The 21,919-nt window shown below is 36.2% G+C and overlaps 1 protein-coding gene across 1 annotated transcript; it reads left to right on the forward strand.

The window, feature by feature from the left end:
• Positions 1 to 1,595: 1,595 nt before the first annotated feature.
• LOC113113655 (homeobox protein CDX-1-like) lies at positions 1,596 to 11,414 on the forward strand. The gene is made up of 3 exons (XM_026280036.1): positions 1,596 to 2,061; positions 8,471 to 8,619; positions 10,817 to 11,414. Exons 1-3 carry the CDS (start codon positions 1,686 to 1,688, stop codon positions 11,006 to 11,008), a joined length of 717 nt encoding a protein of 238 aa, XP_026135821.1. The 5' UTR covers positions 1,596 to 1,685; the 3' UTR covers positions 11,009 to 11,414.
• The last annotated feature ends 10,505 nt before the right edge of the window (positions 11,415 to 21,919 follow it).

Genomic DNA, 21,919 nt, shown 5'->3' on the forward strand with positions numbered 1-21,919 from the left:
TAGGTTTAATGTTGCGGGATAGAAAATACAGTGTATACAGTGCAGAAACCATTACGTTTATGGAGGTGTGTGTGTGTGTGTGTGTGTGTGTGTGTGTGCTCTTGTTTTTGTGTCATATCAGGACACAACTCTGTATAATGACATGGGTATTACAAGGAGAGGGGGACACATAACCCATGTCCCCATTTTTCAAAATGCTTATAAATGATGCAGAAAATGAGGAATTTTTTTTTTTTTTTTTTTTTTTGAGAAAGTATACATGCACAAAGTTTCCTCTGAGGGTTAGGGTTAGGTGTAGGGCCATAGAATATACAGTTTGTACAGTATAAAAACCATTACACCTATGGGATCAACACACTTTTCACAAAATCAAACATGTGTGAGCTCATCTTCACATCCTAATAAATGTACAGTTAAAAACTCAAAACTATGTATGAATTATTTAATAATCATTATCCGTTATATTTAGTGTGACAGGAAGAACAGAACTAAACAGAAAAGTAATTAGATTTAACACCATCCCTAGTTTTATATATAATAATCCAGGTATAATAAATTTGTAGCTATTAGTATATAATCAGTGCAGTACCGTCAATAATGATAGCTATTGTAATATAGCCAATAAAATCAATAGAGAGCTCGGATAATAATAATAGATTGAGCTGTGGCTGAAGGACACAAGCAGTGTGAAGCAGACCGAGCGGCTCGAGCGCCGAACACGTCTGTCAGAGGAAGCGGAAGCAGCGTGTCATCATCATCTGAATACAGAGGCCTTGATTTACAGCGGCGCTCATTTGTCGCTTTTATTGCGGCTCTTTGATGTGCGACGCGCGAACCCCTTTGAAATGCACGAGCGCTTTCTGATGTAAAGAGTCAAGAGCGCCGCTCTGGCTCCCGAAAAAAAGAACAACCAACACCACACCATCATCATCATCATCATCATCGCGGCCTTCATCACGTCAAACATCATCATGAACTTCATCACTGCTAGATATCATCATCGTTTTTACCCCACAGACTATGTTTGAGGGGGGAAATATGTCATTCTGAAAATAAAATTATATTTTTATTAAATAACACTTTCTCCCAATCTTCATCCCCTATTGTTCTCATATAATTTATTACTGTGTTGTTCTACAAACTTTAAAACAAACTTTAACAACACTTGTTTTCTTACTGCTGAGAATAAGTTAATTTACTTTGAAATGTTACTCTTTCTCTCTTGTACATCACCAGTGTAACTTCATGGTGAATACTTCTGCATCACTCTTGTCAACGGAGTCCATAGTTAAAATAAAAATTCAGCTTTACTTTTTATCCTGTGGTTATTTTGGGGAAAACTGTGGGGTTTTCCTTCCCCCACTCTACCCTACCATCTTCATCATAATGATCTTCATCACCTAGCATCTTCATCGTGGTCTTCATCAAACGAAAGTTCGTATTTATTTTATTTTTTTCCTTTTATGCAAAGTTTTGTGACTTGCGCTCTTTATTGTAATGTCGCGTCGCCAAAGATGAAGAGAGTTGGTCGCGTAGGCCCGTCAGCCGCACCTGTGCGCCTGTCATAAATCAGCTCAGGTGGGTGTCCCGGGCGTGACGTCAGCGCTGGGTAAACAAACGCGCTCCCGCGAGCGCTCCGGTAAGGTGAAGTTCAGTTAAAGTTAAACTTTCAGCTCGCGAGGAAAATGTCCGTGAGCTTCCTGCTGGACGCGGCCATGTACGGCAACCCCGCGAGACACCTGAATCTTGGCCAGCCGCACCTGAACGTGTACCCGCCTGCGCCGTACGCGGACTACAGCGGGTACCCCGCGGCTCCGGCGCTTGGAGGTGACCTGTACCACACCGGCGGCGCATGGAGTCCCGGCTTTGGCCCCGGCTCGCGCGACGACTGGCCGCAGCTCTACGGCCACGGGACGGGTCACCCGCTCCCGGTGAACAGCGCGGAGGTCAGCGGCACTCTGCCGGTGGAGCAGGAGGTGCTGAGCGGCGCTGCGAGCGCGCCGGTGGAGAGAGAGGAGCCGCCGGACTGGATGAGACGCGCCGCGCCTCCCGCGAACCCGGGTGAGACATCAGCACCTCTCCTGAGCATCTGTTAACTCACAGCACACCCGTTCACCTACTCCACACGATCAAAAACACCACGGTAATGCCATGTTATTTAGAAAAGGTAATACCACTGAGGAGTTTTTAGACCTGTACCATGTAACTTGATGCTTTTATGAAATATACCATAAAGTGTTTCAAGACAATACCATTGGCAATACCATGTTTTTTTTTTTACCACGTAATTTGGTAGCCTACTTTTATGAAATATACTAGATAAGTGCAGGTTTTTTTTGTCACTATTTTGGTAGTACCATGTTTCTTAGATAATACCATTTGTAATACCATGTTTTTTAGACATACATTTAAAACAATGCTTTTATGAAATATTCTATAGAAGTACAGTTTTCTGGACAATATCATCAGTAATTAACATGCATCACGGTAATAACCGTGTAATTTTATACTTTTATAAAATATACCATTATACAGTGTTTTAAGACAAAACCATTGGTAATATAATTGTTTTTTTTTTTAGAAAGAAGTCATGGTAATACCATGTAATTTGATACTTTTATGAAATATAAAGTAGTACAGTTTTTAGACACTGTTTTGGTAATACCATGTTTTTTAAAATATACATCATGTTAATACCACATAATCTATGCTTTTATAAAACGTACTACAGAAGTACAGTATACAATATCATTTGTAATACCATGTTTTGTTTCGGACATGCATCGCGGTAATACCATGTAATTAGATGCTTTTATTAAATATGCAATAGTAGTACAGTGCTTTTGGACAACACCATTGATAATACCATGTTTTTAGACATACCATTTAATTTTATGCTTTCATGAAATATACTATATTAGTTCAGTTTTTTTGGACGATATCATTGGTAATACCAGGTTTCTTTGATAATACCATTGATAAAACCATGTTTTTTGGATGTGCATCATGGTAACAGCATGTTGTTTTAGACATTCATGGAAATATACAATAGCAGTGCAGTGTTTTAGTGCACTGTGCTATTGTAAATACCATGTTTTTGAACATGTCATGGCTTTCCAACATGCACCATGTGATTATGTGCTTTTGAAGAATACAATGTAACAATATACAACTGATAATACCAACTGGTTTTTGAACATGGATTACCACCACAAGGCCATGGGGTATTAATATGGAAATCAGTTTCTGATTCAGTCGTTACAGCGGAGAGATCAAAATAGCAGCAGAATTCATCTGTTTGATCTTTGATGAAGGAGCATGTAGCTCAACAGCCAATAATAGATGTTTTGGCCTTATCTGAAGTGCATTATAGCTAATAGTTTACAGAGTGATAAACTAATCTCTTCAGGGAATATTTGTGTAAATATGTCACACACAGTCAGGTCGGTGAAGCTATACAGCTCAGACAGAAACAGACATGGAGGTTTAGTTTCAAAAGTTTTAGTTTCTGGTTAATTTGTCGCTTGAATTTTTTAATGCTCTGGTTTTGTTACTGTTGTAGTTGCCATTGAGCAATTTGATTCAATTCAATTCGAACTCATCTGATTCATATTTGTTTGAAAATAACTGGTCGTATTTCTTAAACAGCCCAAAAGGAGGAACTATAGCTCATTAGTTTAGTCTTCAGCTCTCAAAGGAGCGTTGTCTGACACAGTTGGTTGAGATGCAAATGCAGTCATCGTGTTTGACTGTTCAAACGTTCTGATATGGTCACATGAGCGGCGAATGTGGATGTGTAACTAAAACAAACATAGATGACAATGTTCAGGAAATACTGCTGAAAAAATGAAACGCTGTTCATTTATCTTTAGAAACCCACGTGGTCCTGAGTCACTGAATTATCTGAATGGCCTACTTATCTATTTCTATAGTAACATATCATTTGTTTTTATATATAGCTAATTATCATGACAACAGACTGATCCAAAGCTCATTCTGAAAGAATGCATGAGAAAATACATGATTTATTTACATTTATATTTTATTTTATAAACTCTTTTAAATGCAATCCACTGCTACCCCCTACTGGAAAACAGACAGTGACGTACAATCCATGTTTGTGATGAATATGACTTCATTTTGATCCATTAGTTAATAATAATAGAGACATTTAAACTTTATTTTGACTTTATTTTGATGCAATAATTATTAACAGCCACATGTACCAGTGTAGACAATAAAAAATGGGCACATATACTTCAGATCTCTCTCTGAATGTAATTAGCTTCCAAAATGTACTAGTGAGCTGCATACTGTCTAAACAGTCAGCTGTCTACTAAGCGAGCAACTTTATTAGAACCTCATAAGTGACTAATCTGGAAAAAAAAAGAACAAAAGACTTAATGATTTTCAACAGAGTTTGATGCTTGTGTGTGTGTGTGTGTGTGTGTGTGTGTACACTCCCTTCCAAAAGTATTGGAACAGTGTCTTTGCTTTAGACTGAAACCATTTGGGTTTGACATCAAAATATGAATATGAGACAAGAGATCAACATTTCAGCTTTTATTTCCAGGTATTTTCATCTGGATCTGATAAACACAACTTAGAGGATAGCACCTTTTGTTTGAACACATCCATTGCTCATGTGACCAAAAGTATTGGAACATGGAACTGACAGGTGCATTTTGTTGCCCTGCTTTGTCCTATTATATTGATTATTCAAACAAGAAATAGTACTGAATATCTGCGGTCAGTTTCAGATTTGGGGTTTGCCTGTGCAGACTACATTTATAGTTAGATGTGTAACCAACAATAAAACCAGAGAGCTGTGTATGGGTGAAAAACAAGGAATGGTGAAGCCAAGAGAAGATGGGAGATCAATGAGAGCCATTTCACAAACATTGGCCCTAGCCAATACATGACAACCATCTGGAATGTCCTAAAAGAAGAAGAAGAAGAAGAAGAAAAACCACTGGTATACTAATTAATGGACCTCGAACAGGTAGACCAAGAAAACATCAGCAGTTGATGACACAAACATTGTTACAGCAGTATAGAAAGACCCTAAAACAACAGTTAGTGACACCAGCAACAACCTCCAGAGGGCAGGAGTGAAGGTATCACAATATACTGCTCGCAGAAGCACCTTAAAGAAGACGCAAACCTCTCATTAGGAAGAAGAATAGTAGACGAGACAAAATTTATGGACTTATGAGACAAAGATGATGGATTGCCCAAGGGATGGAAAGGCTAACGTTTAAAGAATCTGCTCATAACCCCAAACAGACAAGCTCATCTGAAGCACAGTGGAGTTAATGTCATGGCTTGGGCTTGCATCGCTTCTTCTGCGACGGGCTCAGTAATCTTCATTGATGATGTAACATGATGGTAGCAGCAAAACGAACTCAGAAGACTACAGAAACATTTTGTCTGCCAATTTACAGAAAGATGCAACCAAACGTCATCATGCAGTAAGATAATGACCCAAAACATAGTGCCAAAGCAAACAGAGGTGTTCATCAGGGGCAGGAAGTGGAAGGTTTTAGACTGGCCAAGTCAATCTCCAGACTTAAATCCTAGAGAATATGCATTTTACCTGCTAAAGAAGAGTCTGAAGGGAGAACACCCCCATAACCCATGTCCCCATTTTTCGTCAAAACGCTTATAAACCATACAGAATGAGTTTTTTTGAGAAAGTAATAATGCACAAAGTTTCCTGTGATGGTTAGGGTTAGGTGTAGGGTTGGTGTAGGGCCATAGAATATACAGTTTTTACATTATAAAACCATTACACTTATGGGATGAACCCACTTTTCACAAAAACAAACGTGTGTGTGTGTGTGTGTGTGTGACTATTTTACGTGGAATTTACAGATGTTACCTTTGCAACTAGATTTACATTTTTAATTTAAAGATTTAATAAAAAAAATCTTTTTTTACTAACATGAAAACTTAAAAAAAAAAAGTTGTATTACTTGAAATAGTATAAATGTTTAATAAATCAAATCAAATCAAATTAATACTTAATAAATAAAATAACATACAAATCCTAAACTTATTTTATATCATCTACTTTTGTGAAAAAAAACATAATGTCGGACATTATATTTTTTTCACTTCAGAAGTTTCTTTTGTCCTGCATCTGCCAGAAGGTGGGATGTGCACACAATTAAGCCGCTTTCACACTGCACGTCGGACCCGCAATATTTCCGGAACATTGCCGGGGTCGCCTTCTGTGTGAAAGCAACCACGTCCCGGGATCGATTACCGAATTGAACCCGGGTCGGGGACCTAGTAACATTGCGGGATTCGACCCGGGACGAGCGCTGTGTGAACAAAAGCCAGATCTAATTCCGTGAAGTATCGTAGTGATGACGCGCATTATCACGCGACTCTTTTACCGACTTTTTTGAAGGAAGATCAACGTTCACGACGAAAACATATGTGCAAACTGTAATGAAGCAGAGATCAGTTAGTTCCTCACTTTCCGCGCTGACGCAGAGATCGTTTGCTTGCTTCAGTGAAAGTATAACGTGCCTAGCGTTTTCAACTCGTACATTACACGTCACGCGCTGATGTCACGTGTCATCATGGGATCTTCAAGGGTTGTGTGTGAAAGCACCGGGTCATCACTGGCAGTGTGAAAGTGCAAAATCTAGCGACCCGGGAACAATTGCAGGAACACTTTACCCGTGTATTTGCCGGAATGGCAGTGTGAAAGGGGCTTTACTTATTTAACAAATATCATCTACTTTTCCCCTTTTCATTTAGTCTAAAATAAAGGAAATACAATTATAAAAACTAAAATGGAGATGAAAAAGTATTATAAAAAAAAAAAAAATATATATATATATATATATATATATATATATATATATATATATATATATACATTTAAAAACAAAAAAGCAACAAATTTACTAAAACTTTAAAGAAAATTTAAATGACAAAAAAAGTATTAAAAATACTTGAAAAAATTTAAATATTAAAATAAAAACTAATTCAAAAGAAATATCATAATAATATCTCAGTGACACCAAAATAACACTGGGCTGTGATGCTATAAAATGCAGTCTAGTTAGGCAGCACACTAAGGTTCATCTGCTGATATGTGCTTCTGTTTTATCTCTTTATGCTGTGTTTATTACAGCCCATCATATGACGGTGATTATGCGTGTGTGCGTATAACGAGGTTAAACACTGTAAACCTTGAATTACAGAGTGCACACATCTCCAGGTTTCATTTTCGGCCTTCTCAGAACAGCTCTGAAGAGATAAACCTCAGTAAAAATCAGTTAGCCATTTAAAACCCATTTAAAATCGAACTACGCAACGAACTACACTTCTGACGTCCACTTAACAGCAACTTCTGTTAGTTCAAGAAGGTGGTTCTGCAATCGCTGTACAAATAATCACTCTTCCCAGGACTTTTACCACACATTATGCATTAGTAATGTTAAGAAAAGAGATAAAGGAGGGCCCCGTCACACAGAGACAGAGTGAGTCAGATGAGTGTGACACCGGACAAAACAGTGTATGAAGGTGTTGCCTAATGTTAGCCGCTGGATTATTAATCCTTGTGTCTAAACACAAGGCGTCTTGAGAGTCGAACCAAGTGATAGATTTTGTGAAAAGCTAATAGTAGCAGATGCCAGCGAGTCTGAGGCAGCGGCGCACCCTGCTGTGTGCACTGTGGGAGGACCGGAGCACACTGATAAGGGGACGAGACTGTGTGTGTGTGTGTGCATGTATGTGTGGTTACCCATGTCAGCCGAAGCTGCTGAAGAAAAGGGAAGAAAACTGTTGAGAAAGAGTTTCAGTCTATGAAAACTGCATTCTGTGGTTTTCTAGACAGTGTGTGTGTGTGTGTGTGTGTGTGTGTGTGTGTCTAGGCTTCAGTGTTATTTTAGTATCACTGAGATGCTGTTACAGGTTTTTTTTTCTTTTTGTTTAATTAAAAAAAATACATGTAAATATTATTTCATTTTAATTTCCGTTAAAGTTTTTGTAATATAATTATAATTTTTGTAGCATTTAAATAGTACAATTATGTTTTTATTTTTGATTAATAAAAGTGTATTTTAATAATTAATAAAAGTTTGTTGATTAATTAACAAAATCCCCTCTGTAAAAACTCTTTAACCTTTATCCTTTAACTTAAAAGTTAAACAACAAACTGGCTTTATCTATTTCATTTCTGCAAATGTATGGAAATTGTGCATATTTATTTTATTTAGTTAGTATACTTTATATTTTAGTATTTAAACATAACACTACACAAATGCTTGCGATTCTTATTGTTTTCAATTCTTAAACATATATATTTTTTACCCTATTGGCCTATGTTGTCTAATACAGTAAATTCACACAAACTGAAATCGGGCCCATTAATATATATATATATATAAAGATATTCCACAGTAACCACAGCTGAATATGGAAACTAAAAATGACTCTGTTGTGATGGCAGGAGGAAAGACCCGGACGAAGGACAAGTACAGAGTGGTGTACAGTGATGTCCAGCGCTTGGAGCTAGAGAAGGAATTTCATTTCAGCCGCTACATCACCATCAGACGGAAGGCGGAGCTTGCGGTGGCCCTGAGCCTATCAGAACGCCAGGTAGGTCGATGGAACATGAAAAGAGGAAGTTCAACTAACCTGTGAGTTTATGCAGTGAGAACTGTCTAATTATAACTGAGTTTCTTGAGAAAGGACGTCATGTGGCTGTACAGAATTAGATGCATGTGTGGTGATATGCAATATATTAGAAACCACGGGAAAAACTCCTAAATTACAAGTGCTCCATCTTTAAGAAAGAGGAAAATAATACGCTCTTAAATATTAAGGTGCTTAAGAGTTTCTTTACATTGATGCCATATAAGAAAATGTTTGGGTTCCAAAAAAGAACCATTCAGTCAAAGGATCTTTAAAGAACCACATCTTTCTCACCTTTTTTTATAATCTGAAGAAACTTCTTTAGCCACGTAGAACCTTTTGTGAAACAGAAAGGACCTTTAGATGTTAAAGGTTCATTAATGGAATAATTTAGACAACTCGGTTCTTCTATGGCATCGTGAAGCACCTTTATTTTTGAGTGTGGTCAGTGCCTTGTTAAAATCACATTACTCAGTTCTACAGAAACGGTGAGTGTGAACCTCAGACGAATTTTGAACTCTTCCATATTTCACTCATAAGCAATTATATTTTTTGAAAAAGAAAATTATCTTTATTTTTTAAGGACAATAAAGAGTGTTAAAGGGTCTAGTTCACCCGAGAATGAAAATCCGTCCATGTTTTATTCACCGTCGAAGCATCCTAGGTGTATGTGACTTTCTTCTTTCAGAATAATCCATAATAATCAGTTTTATTAGAAATTGTCCTTGCTCTTCCAAGCCTTTCAGTGGGGGAAAACAGATGTTTCTTGTCAACTGTTCAGAAGATGTGAAATAAAGTGCGTGCATCTGTAATAAAGCGTCCCTCACACAGCTCCGGGGGGTGAATAGAGGCCCCCTGTAGTGAATCCATGAGTTTTGTAAGATAAATATCCAGATTTCAAACATATTAAACACAATTTTTCTCACTTCTGCTGACTGTTGGGAACCGGAGGACGGAAGGCATATGCATCGCGTGCCTCTGGGAAATGTAGGAGCAAAGGAAACAAAGTTTCCTTACTTTAGCAAAGGAAAACCTCCTCTTGGCTTATTTCAAAATCCTCTGATGTTTTTCTTTACAGATCCTCGTTTTGTGCTTCTAATTTGTGACCAGTGTTTTGTTTTGTTCTTATGCTCGTCACTAACCACGCAGCGCTGACAAACTACAGAATCCTCCTGCACATCTTCCGGTTCCAAACAGTCAGCAGATGTGAGAAAAAAGTGTTTATTACTTTTGAAATCTGGATATTTATCTAACAAAAATGCATTGAATTCACTATAGAGGGCCTTTATTCACTCTCCAGAGCCATGTGAAGGACTTTTTATTACAGATGCGTGCACTTTATTTCATGTCTTCTGAACAGTTGACAAAAACACCCACTTACCCCCATTGAAAAGCTTGGAAGAGCAAGGACAATTTTATAACTCTGGTTGGATTATTCTGAAAGAAGAAAGTGACGCACACTTAGAATGCTTCGAGGGGTGGGTAGAAGATGCAAAAATTTTCATTCTTGGGTGAACTAACCCTTTCAGATAGTTTACCATAATTAAGTTATGCAAAAAAAAAAAAAAAAAAAAAAACTTTATTATACAATATATATTATACACACAGACTTACAACCAGTTGCAACAAATAATTGCAAAAATGGCTGAGAATGCAAAGCTGAAATTTCATCATCATTAAAATTCACTAATACGTTTGTTAGGGGAAGTCATGGCTGAATAGATAGAGAGTTGGACTCATAATCCAGATTTTGGGAGTTTGAGTCTCAGGAATGATCAGGTTGAGAATGAGGTTGGAAGTTTGAGTCCGGCAGGAATTATAGGTGGGGTAGTGAATGTACAGCACTTTCCCTCAATACCATGACTGAGGTGTCCTTGAGCAAGGCACCGAACCCCCAATTGCTCCCCGGGTGCAGCAGCATAATGGCTGCCCACTGCTGCTGTTCATGGTGTGTGTGTGTTCACTGCTGTGTGTGTGCACTTTGGATGGGTTAAATGCAGAGCACGAATTCCGAGCATGGGTTGCCATACTTGGCTGATTGTCACATCACTTCCACTTTCAATATGTCAATTTTATGCCTGAGGTGCAGGATATGTCTGGTACTGCTAGAAGCTTCATCATTGGTTTAATCAGGCAAATCATTTTGCACTGTGTTTCACAGGTGAAGATCTGGTTTCAAAACAGAAGAGCCAAAGAAAGGAAAATGAACAAGAAGCGACTCCAGCAGACTCAGCAGAGCTCCACGTCTACAGCGGTCAGCGTATCTGGCCACGCACACACTGCCATGGTCAGCAGCACCAATAACGGCTTGATGACAGACAATATATCCACCAGCATCAAAGAGGAATACTGACCCCTCCTCCAAACAGAAGGATAAACAGTACATGTTTACACGGTTTCAGTGACGCTCAGCCGAGCGCTCATATTGCACTACACCACTGACACGCAAACATGTTTTATTGTGAATAACGTGCACAGTATTTCAATTTTTGTAAACAATGATGATCTCAGAGTATGTTGCATAATGCTTTCTTAATTTCTATACTGCTTTTGATATGACCTCACTAACTACTGATGACGATTTGATGACTTTATTTGTATCACTACTGCTTTGCTTTACTATGTAAAATATTTTACACCTACTGGATGATGGAAAAAATGACTTCTTTTGTTAAAAATAGAGTGAACTGGTGCCTCTGTGTAATCGTTCATTTGTAAAAAAAGAAAAAAAATTTAATAAAAAGAATATTTGAGGAGAATGTAAAATTACTGACATTCAAAATCTCAAGAAAAATATTTTTTTTTTTTTTGTCATTTTGACATTATTTTCACAACAATTAAACACATTCTCTTCTTAATTTCCTTTATTATAAAGAATATTGTTATTATTATTATTTTTCTCAACAGTTTTTCTTTTACATATATTAAAACTATTTTTAAATGCCTTTTTTGTCAGCATAAATGTATTTATAATGTTTCAAATCTTATTTTTGCATATCATGGGGTTTGGTAACACCTGAAGCTTTCATATATGCAATTATAAAGGTATTAATATTTTACATTATAATGAATTATATAATTTCACAAGTAATTATCACCAAAATTGAAACACATTATAATATTTGCAGACTCCTTGTTAATCATGTGTTTTATGCATAATACTTTCTAAAGATCTAGCTATGATTAGATAAGCGTTTCAATTATTCATAGGACCATACAATGCATTACAAGCCATAAAATGCTTATATAAAAATAATTAATGTAAATAAAAAGTGTTACTTTTTTATATTCCTATCAAAAAATGGCCTTGACATGTTGATCAGATTTAACGAAATCATACAATAGCCATCTCTAAATCACGCTGTACTTTGAGAGGGTGGAAACCAGTTGGCGTGTGAGTGTTTACTGATCACAATGTGGATCATAAGTCTCGATAGCACAAGGAAACAAACACAGCTTATTGATAAAAACAGAAGCTGAAGCGGTGAGCGTGTATTCAGCGCAGTCAATCATTGACAGAGGAGCCAGAGGTCGAGCAGACGCTGCACGGACATCATCTGATGGGACGGGTGGAGCCTGTTTTCAGCTCAGTCAGATGATTCATGTCAATTAAAGAGCCAATAAACACCTGATGCCAGTAACGTTCATCTCATGTCCTTCAAGATCACACGTTCCAACTGTTAATGTTTGATCAGTTTCACAACTTCATCTGAAGGAACATGTTCAGCACATGTGAGACGTTAAGAGTTTGAGGACCGGGTCAAAATGTGTGTCAGAAGTCACACTTCAGTCAAATATCTTTAGCAATACTTATAAACAAATCTGCTTTACTGTAATCGTTTTGAGTAAAAGTAAAATTTGAGGAAGCTCAAAAAATCTAAAGGAAATTAAAAGGAATAATAAAAGTGTGATTTTGCCTCCAAAACATAATCGTGTACAAAGTTAGCCATCGCTTTTGAGTATTTACGTAAGATATTCAACAAAATAACACTATTATTCCTACTTCTATGGAATACAATTTCGTTTATACAATGAAATTAAATGGTGTCCAAAAGAAGACTGGGACTTTTTAAAATGATCTACAATACAAATGTAAAGTTTTACAGAAAAAAATAATAATAAAAAAGTTCTATAGGTTTGGAACAAAACAAAAAAAAGTCCTTTTGGTCAAAACCTGCTGTGAGGTAAAAACTAATTCAATAATGTTTTTACATTTGTTTGAATTAAAAGTAAAATTTGGTTCAAAAGAATTTAAAGGAAATGTTCATTTGGAGCACAAATGAGATATTTTGAATAACTGTTTTGGTCATACAATCAATAATGTTATATTTTACACAGATACATTTCATTGGCTGTTTTAAGTGAAAGTAAAATTGATAAGAGCTCAAAAAAGTTAATATTTAAGGAATAATAAAAGTGTGATTTTGCCTAAGAAACGGATAGAGAACTGAGATAGAATTCAGTTTCAAGAGCATTCAAGTAAAATATTTACCAAAATAATACAGAAAATGGTGAGAAAATTATGACAGGTCATTTTATTTTGGGGTGAACCATCCCTTTAGGCACAGCTGAAAGACATGCAAACACACGAGTCAGTGTGCATGATATACATCCACATAAATGCATCTGTTCGTGCTTTAAAAAACAGATCTGCACTTCAGTTTCCTGCTGCTGTGAACTTATTCAGCATCTAATCCGTCAGACAGAGATTGCTATCTTGTTTCACACTTTACTGAGGAACCAGTTCACACTGTTTTACACTTATCTTGATGAGCATGAAAACGCACACTGGAAATAGCAAAATAAAACAATGCTTTAGAAATTATTTATTTTTTTAATCAAAAAATACATCTGGTCGAGTGAATGAATTCCTCTAAATATCCCGACAGGACTTTATTTCCTTTCCCATTTTCTTGTGAAAGTCCATTTACAGCCGTGCAGATAACAGCAGGACGTTATTGTGTGTGTTAATCATTAGCCGTCCGGATGTGGTGAAGTGACACGGCTGAAAGAGACAGAAGATGGAGATGCTACAGCAGCCTCTCCATCCATCTTTAAGCTCACAGTAAAAACATGCTCAAAATTACTGCATGCTACAGATATTACTCTTTTTGAGTGCTTGGGTACAGGGGGTTATCATTGAACACTGAGACTTAAACAATTTAAAAATGTCAATTAAATTTAATTAAAAAAAAAAAAAACATACAGCTAGTTTCCTAAAGGCAAAATACATTTCTCATTTTCATGATATGAAATTAAAGTACTAACATAACTAAAACTATATTTATATATATATATATATATATATATATATATATATATATATATATATATATATATATACCTACACACACACACACACACACACACACATATATTGTGTTGAGACGTGCTGCGTTTGGTCTCGTACTCTCGTATTGCATACATTGTCAGTGTCCTGCGCTTGTTTAGACCGTTGTTGTGATAAACAGTAAAGTGCGTTCAAACGCTAGCCAAGAGAGTGTAAAGAAATACCCTTTGTGTGAAGGAGTTAAATCAGCGGGTTAAAAGCAGATCGTAAGTGTATTTATTTCTTGTCTCATTAGTGTTTAGCGTTGTTGTCGTTGCTAGGAAACACTTGTTTGTTTACTGTGTTGAGACGTGCTGTGTTTGGTCTTGTACTCTATCGCATACGTTGTCAGTGTTGTGCTCTTGCTTAGACCTTTGTTGCGATAAACAGTAAAGTGTGTTCAGCTCAATTCAATTTTCATTTTGTCGGGTTTAAAAAAGATAAGTGTACCGCGGTAGCAGTCGCAGCAGCCCTCCAGTTAAGCCTTCCTCGTGTGAAGACCGAAGAGTGTAAAGACCATCGACTCCACCGGCAGGGACACCAGCAGGGAATATAACCATTGTTTTGATTAATCTATTTTTCTTTCTCCTTGTTTCATTTCTTTTTCAGTTGTTTTTTTTTTGTTTATAACCAGTTCTTACTATGAGTTTCCAGATCCCTACTATCACTACCTGTCACGCTGTCTAGTTTCTGTTTCCCTGGGTGTCCACTAGTGAGCTCACTTCTCCTTAGGCACTTCACCATATTCACTATAATTCCTCTAGTCTGGTCCTGTCTTCACAGTAATTGCACTCCAGTTAATTGCACCAGTTGCAGGAAATCTATTGTCATGATCCTCCTTATAAATACTTGTCTTTCCCTGTTGTTTGTATGGTGTCCTTACCCTTCGATGTTCCAGTCTTCTCGTTCCCCGAGATTCCTCATTTCTCATATTCTGAGTTCCCGTTCCGTTTCCTTCCCTTTCCTGTACCCTTCCTTGTTTGTTTATTTTGTTTGTTTGGACTGCATTCTGGTTTTGACCCTGGCATGTTTGACGACAATTTTGGATTACCTCAAATAAAACATACCTGCGATTTGATCTCCCTCTCCCTGTGTCTCTCTAGTGCATGATCGTCACACTACCACCCGCAAACCACGCATCACACAATGTAGGCAGCGCAATGTTAACAAAACCTGCACACTTTGCCTATATCTTCTAACACATTACTTTCTTTTTCTATTGGTCTCTGGAATTGCAGGTCTGCTGTAAACAAAGCCGATTTCATTATTTCTATTATTAGTCATTCAAAGCTTCATCTCATGGCCCTAACAGAGACCTGGATCAAACCAGAGAACCTGCTACACCTGCAGCACTCTCCAATAATTTCTCATTTTCCCACTCCCACCATTTGACTGGAAGAGGTGGAGGTACTGGTCTGCTCATCTCTAATGATTGGATATTTAATCCTTTACCATCTTTGGGTATCAACAGCTCCTTTGAATCTGATTCAGTAACTGTTACCTACCCTCTTAAAATACATTTTGTAATTGTGTATCGACCCCCAGGACCACTAGGTAACTTTTTGGATGAATTAGACGTGTTGCTCTCATCCTTTCCTGAGGATGGTACTCCCCTAGTTATGCTTGGAGATTTCAACATCCACCTAGATAAACCTCTATCTGCTGATTTCCACACTCTGCTTGCCTCTTTTGATCTCAACCGAGTGTCAACTACTGCTACTCACAAATCAGGCAACCAACTGGACCTTATTTATACGCTCAACTGTTCCACTGATCATGTACTGGTTTCTCCACTACACACCTCGGATCACTTGCTCCTCACTCTTAACCTCAACATGGTCCCTGACACATCATTTACCCCTCCACATGTCATCTTTCCACGTAACCTACACACACTTTTACCCTCCCAGCTATATGCAATGGTTTCATATTCACGTCCTTCCCCTAAACTGTTTGCATCTTTGGATGCTAACAATGCTACTGATACTTTCTGCTCTACTCTTACATCTTGTTTAGACACTGTTTGCCCCTTATCTTTCAGGCCAGCCCGTACCGCCCATTGGTTATCTGATGTTCTACGCGAACACCGTTCTAAGCTTAGAGCTGCTGAAAGGGTGTAGCACAGATCCAAAAATACTACTGACCTTAATGTATATCAGTCACTCCTATCTTCCTTCTCTGCTAATGTCTTCACTGCTAAAATGAAATACTACCATAACAAAATTAACAATTCGTCTTACTCTCGCATGCTTTTTAAAACATTTTCCTCACTTCTTTGTCCTCCTCCTCCCCCTCCTGCTTCATCTCTAATAGCTGACGACTTTGCCACGTTTTTCATTAATAAAATTAAACATATTAGTGCACAATAATCCACACCACAATCAGTCGAGCTCATATCACCAGCAAATATACACTCATTTACATCCTTCTCTTCACTCTCTGAGGCAGAAGTCTCAAAACTCATCCTTTCTAATCCCCCTACAACTTGCCCGCTTGATCCTATTCCATCTCCTTCAAGCCATTTCTCCTGGAGTTCTACCTACACTCACTCACATCATCAACACATCCCTCCACACTGGTGTTTTCCCCTCATCATTTAGACAGGCTTGTATAACCCAACTACTTAAGAAACCCACCCTCAACCCATTTCTTTTAGAGAACTTCAGACCAGTTTCCCTTCTTCCTTTCATTACAAAAACACTTGAACGAGCTGTGTTCAACCAAGTCTCAACATTTCTAATGCAGAACAAACTCCTTGACAGCAACCAATCTGGCTTCAGAAGTGGAAATTCAACTGAGACTGCCTTGCTCTCAGTTGTTGAAGCTCCAAGACTGGCAAGAGCGGAATCCAAACCTTCAATACTTATCCTGCTTGATCTGTCCACTTTTGAAACAGTTAACCACCAGATCCTCCTGTTAACCCTACTGGCAAAAGGCATCTCAGAAACCATACTTCAATGGTTTGAGTCTTACCTATCAGATAGGTCCTTCAAAGTATCTTGGAGAGGTGAGGTGTCCAAGTCACAACATCTAACCACTGGGGTGCCTCAGGGCTCAGTTCTTGGACCACTTCTCTTCTCTGTCTACATGGCATCATTAGGTTCTGTCATTCAGAAACATGGCTTTTCATACCACTGCTATGCTGATGACACTCAACTCTACCTCTCATTCCATCCTGATGATCCGACGGTAGCTATTCGCATCTCAACTTGTCTAACAGACATTTCTTGCTGGATGATGGACCATCACCTTCAACTCAACCTTACCAAGACAGAACTGCTTGTGATTCCAGCAAATCCATCGTTTCATCACAATTTCACCATCAAGTTAGGCACACCAACCATAACTCCTTCAAAAACAGCTAGAAGCCTTGGAGTTATGATTGATGACAGTTGACTTCTCAGACCACATTGCTATAACTGTCCAATCCTGCAGATTTGCTTTATTAAACATCAAGAAGATCAGTGCCCGGTTGCATGAAACTCCTTAAGCTAAGAAATCCCTTAGATATAAGGTTAAGGGTAACCTTAGTGAAACTTGGGTTGCAAGAAAAAACCCTAAGGGTTTCTTTAAGGAACTTAAGGCTGCTATTAAGTTTTTCCCCTTAATTATCTAAGTGTTCCCTTAAGTGTTGCTACAAAGTTCTTAGTGACCATTTCACCTTAATAAATTTAAGGGACCAAAACAGCTCCCTTAAGTCAACTTAAACTCAAAATAAGATGGCTGATTTAGTTTTAATTGAAGAGGAGGAAATACCAAGGCGTGTTTTTAATGATCGTAATAATCCCTTGGAGATGATGAATGGCTGATGAAAGGCTGAAAATTATTATTATTATTATAACCACTTACGAAAGCAATAATTGCCTTTTCGTCCACTGTTCAGTTTGGTTTATGTTTTGTTTTTTTTTCTGTTATGTTTGTACTCTCCATAGCAAAAATATATTAATACAAGTCTGATTTTAGCAAGGGTTTGGCTTTGTGGTTCGTTATGTTCTGTTTACTGTTAGAGGTAGTAACTATAGCAACCGCAGCGATCTTTGCCGTATGTTGTCAGAAACTACGGTGAAACTCTTAGTATAAACACTTAGGTAAGGGTGACAGTTAAGAGGTTTCTTGCAACGCTCTTAATGAAATCCCTTACCTCAGGGATTGTTTCTCCCTCAGGGAAACCCTCACTTAAGGAGTTTCATGCAACCGGGCACAGACCCTTTCTTTCGGAACATGCTGCACAACTCCTTGTTCAACCTCTTGTTCTGTCCAGGCTGGACTTTTGCAATGCTCTCTTGGCATGTCTTCCAGCCAGTTCTGTCAATCCTTTACAATTAATCCATAACGCGGAAGCAAGATTAATTTTTAATGAGCCAAAAAGAATACACGTCACACCTCTGTTTATCAGTTTGCACATCTCTTCCATCTTTATTTGACCCTCTTACTTTAACACTCACTATTCTAATTCTATTCTTTAAAAAAAGAATTTGTTGTTTTTGATTGCTTCCACTGTCCTCATAGTCACTTTGGATAAAAGCGTCTGCTAAATGAATAAAATGTAAATCTATATATATATATATATATACACACACAAAACTATAATTATATATAACTATATGGACAATTGAAAAAACAAATATGCAAAGTATGAAAATGAAATCTAATTCAGAAAAATAACTATAATAATATCTCAAATATACTAAAATAACACTGCTTGGACTAGGTGTGTTTGTCTTATTAGAGATTTTTACAGTGCTAAATTTTAATAAAATTCATTCATTAATATTAAGCCCAAATTTAGAAATCTATATTTGGAAAACACAAAAAACTTGAAATTCATCCAAATGGAAATTAAATTTGAAATAATAATTGTTTATACATTTTTACCAATTTTCCCCATACATTAAAATGTGCCTTTTCAATTAATTGTATTTTTTTCGGAAAATAAATATAAATAATAAAATAATAATAATAATACATATAATGACTACCATTTTTTTTTTTCGTGGCTTACAGAAGAAGCCCAGTAAATTTGTCATTGAGTTCAACAATAGTTTGTATAGACTTATTTAGAGCCAGAATCATTAGATTAAATATTTTACGCTCATTAACGATGGAACATTATTTCACCCATATTTTGACATTTTATTTTCACATAATTATTTGAAACATTAGTAGACAGTAGACACTTTCAATTGCATTTAATATGTTTTACTGTACATATTTGAGGCAGACACCAGATTGGGTACAATAATGTTAATAAATTAACAACAAAACTGAATATTAAAAATACTAATAAAAAAGCGTAAATCTCTAAAAACAATGGTTTCGGTCAAAACAATGGTTTAATCAAACTCACATTTACAAACATGTAATATAACTCTAGCACGCTGAAAAACATACTCTCAATCAGCACGGAAAACAATAAATGAGGAGCAAATGAGATCAATATTAATATTAAATATTTACATTAATAGCCTAAATTATTAAAGAGTTAGTTCACCCAAAAATGAGGGTCAGAGAGCTCTCAGAATTTATCAGAAATCTCTATATTTGCATTCTGAAGATGGATAGAGGTCTTATGGGTTTGAAACAACATATTTACAAAGCGCTTTTGACCATACACACTTTGTTTCAAATCAGCTTTACAGAAAGTCATGATATTAATATTTATAGTAGCTTGATATCTTCATGTCGCAATTAAACAAATCATAGCTGAATGATAATATAGTTACATAATGTTACAATAAAAACAATATTACCAATAAAACGATTTACTGTATAAATCACTTTATGTGTATGTATGTGAATAAAGTTTGATATATATCCAGCTGTATATAAAACCTGGCCAATAATATGAATTTATTTCAGTAACACTATACTGTATGCATGCTTAAGCTAGACATACTTATGTACAGTTTCTAACTTTTAGTTTTTGCTAGAACTCAATCTAGCAAAGCTTAGATTTTCCAAATGTACATTCCTTTGAATTGTTTTAATCATGTAAAATCACCCAATTGATGTGTTTTCATGAGTTTAGAGCACATCAATCACCTCCTCTTTATTCATGACTTTTTTTCATTTAAGTCTTTTCTCACTATCATATCTCCACAGCTGCCGACAGAACTGAGAAGCACTTAAAACAGCAGTGCTTCTCTAAAAGGAAATAATGCAAAAAGGGGTAGTGGTAACACATTAGAATACTGTTTCTTACTTACTGCATAACTAATAAAGAATTGTTGAAGAACTAACAGTTGATTATTCATTAACACAATGCAATACTGTTAACTACTAATGTAGATGTGTTAACTAATCAGTATGTAATACAAAGTTAGAATTGTGTTAAGTAACAATCAATAACTAATTTATTCTGTCATACCTCCTGAAGAACTACTATTATGCTAGTTAAGGTTCAGGAAAAATAACTATGAAATAACTACTAATGAACAGTTTTACACAATTACATTGAATTGTGACACTTTCATATAAATGTTATTAGCAGTAGTAGTAGTAATATGAAAATGCAATATTAATAAATGCAATACATTTTATAGAGGTTTTGCCTGTGTAGTGAATTGTTTTGTGAGTGTGTTTTGTAAGAAATCAGCTTCCGATAGGAACCCCATCATGACTCAAGTGCCTTGCAATAACTTACCTTACAGTAGTTTTAATATTTTACATACAGTACTGTATGTGTGCCTCCTCAGCATATACCATTAATTACATTTATGTATGTAAGGCAAAGCATGAGGAAAAGTGAAAATACAGGTATCTAATTATTAATTAATAAAGAATTATCAAATAATTCTGCAGGACTTATTTTGCACCTGAAACATTAGGCCTATTCTAAAGGGAAAATATTGGGAACCCATTAGTAATAAATAAAGAATAATTAGACAATTTCTCAAGAATTACTTAGAATCTGAAACAGTATTCTAAAGTGAAAACATAGTTTTGGTAGCACTTTATTTTACAGTCCTGTTCCCCATGTACATAACATGTACTTATTATAGTAATTACAATAACTATGTAACAACTACGTACTAACCCTGAACCTACCCCTAAACCTAACCCTAACCCATTTAGTTTCCTTTTATCACCAGAACTTTCTTAGATAAATACACTGTAAGTACACTATAAGTACATGTAAGTACAAGTACTGTAAAATAAAGTGCAACCCTTATTTTTAACCTGAAACAGTAGGCCTATTCTAAAGTGAAAATGTTGAGAACCCATTAGTATTTAATAAATAATTATCAGATAATTCTGCAGGAATTACTTAGAACCTGAAACAGTATTCTAAAGGGAACCTATTAGTAAATAATAATAACTACATCATTTTGACTGAAAAAAAAACAACTATAAAAGTAATCATAAACTTTGTAAAATACATGACACAAATTGTTTACAATGTTTATTTCAGATGAGAACATTTCTTAATACAACATATTCCATTTTAAAATGTATACTGCCCACATTTATACTAATTTAACAAACATTTCATAATCAAAAGTTAGAAGCAAACAAAATGCATATTTAATTTCCATTATAGGCAAATAAGACTGTAACAAAGTTGCTACTGTAGTCGTACTTTGTACTTGTCCTTTTACTCAAGTAATTATTAAAGTGAATAGGCTACTAATAATTTTACCGGAGTAATATTTTATTGGGGTTTCTGTACTTTTATTCAAGTATTTGATTTGTGGACCACAACCTAACTATTATAGTGACTATTTGCGTATAACTGTTCATTAGTAGTTACTTCATAGTTATTTTTTCTTGAACCCTAACTAATAGATAATTAATAGTAGTTCTTCAGGAGGTATGACAGAATACATTCGTTATTGATTAACTAACTGTTACTCAACACAGTCATAAAATTATATTACATACTGATTAGTTAACACATCTTCATTAGTAGTAAACAGTAGTGTGTTAAGTGTTAAT

The sequence above is a fragment of the Carassius auratus genome, chromosome 14, assembly GCF_003368295.1.
Source record: "Carassius auratus strain Wakin chromosome 14, ASM336829v1, whole genome shotgun sequence".
NCBI lineage: Eukaryota > Metazoa > Chordata > Actinopteri > Cypriniformes > Cyprinidae > Carassius > Carassius auratus.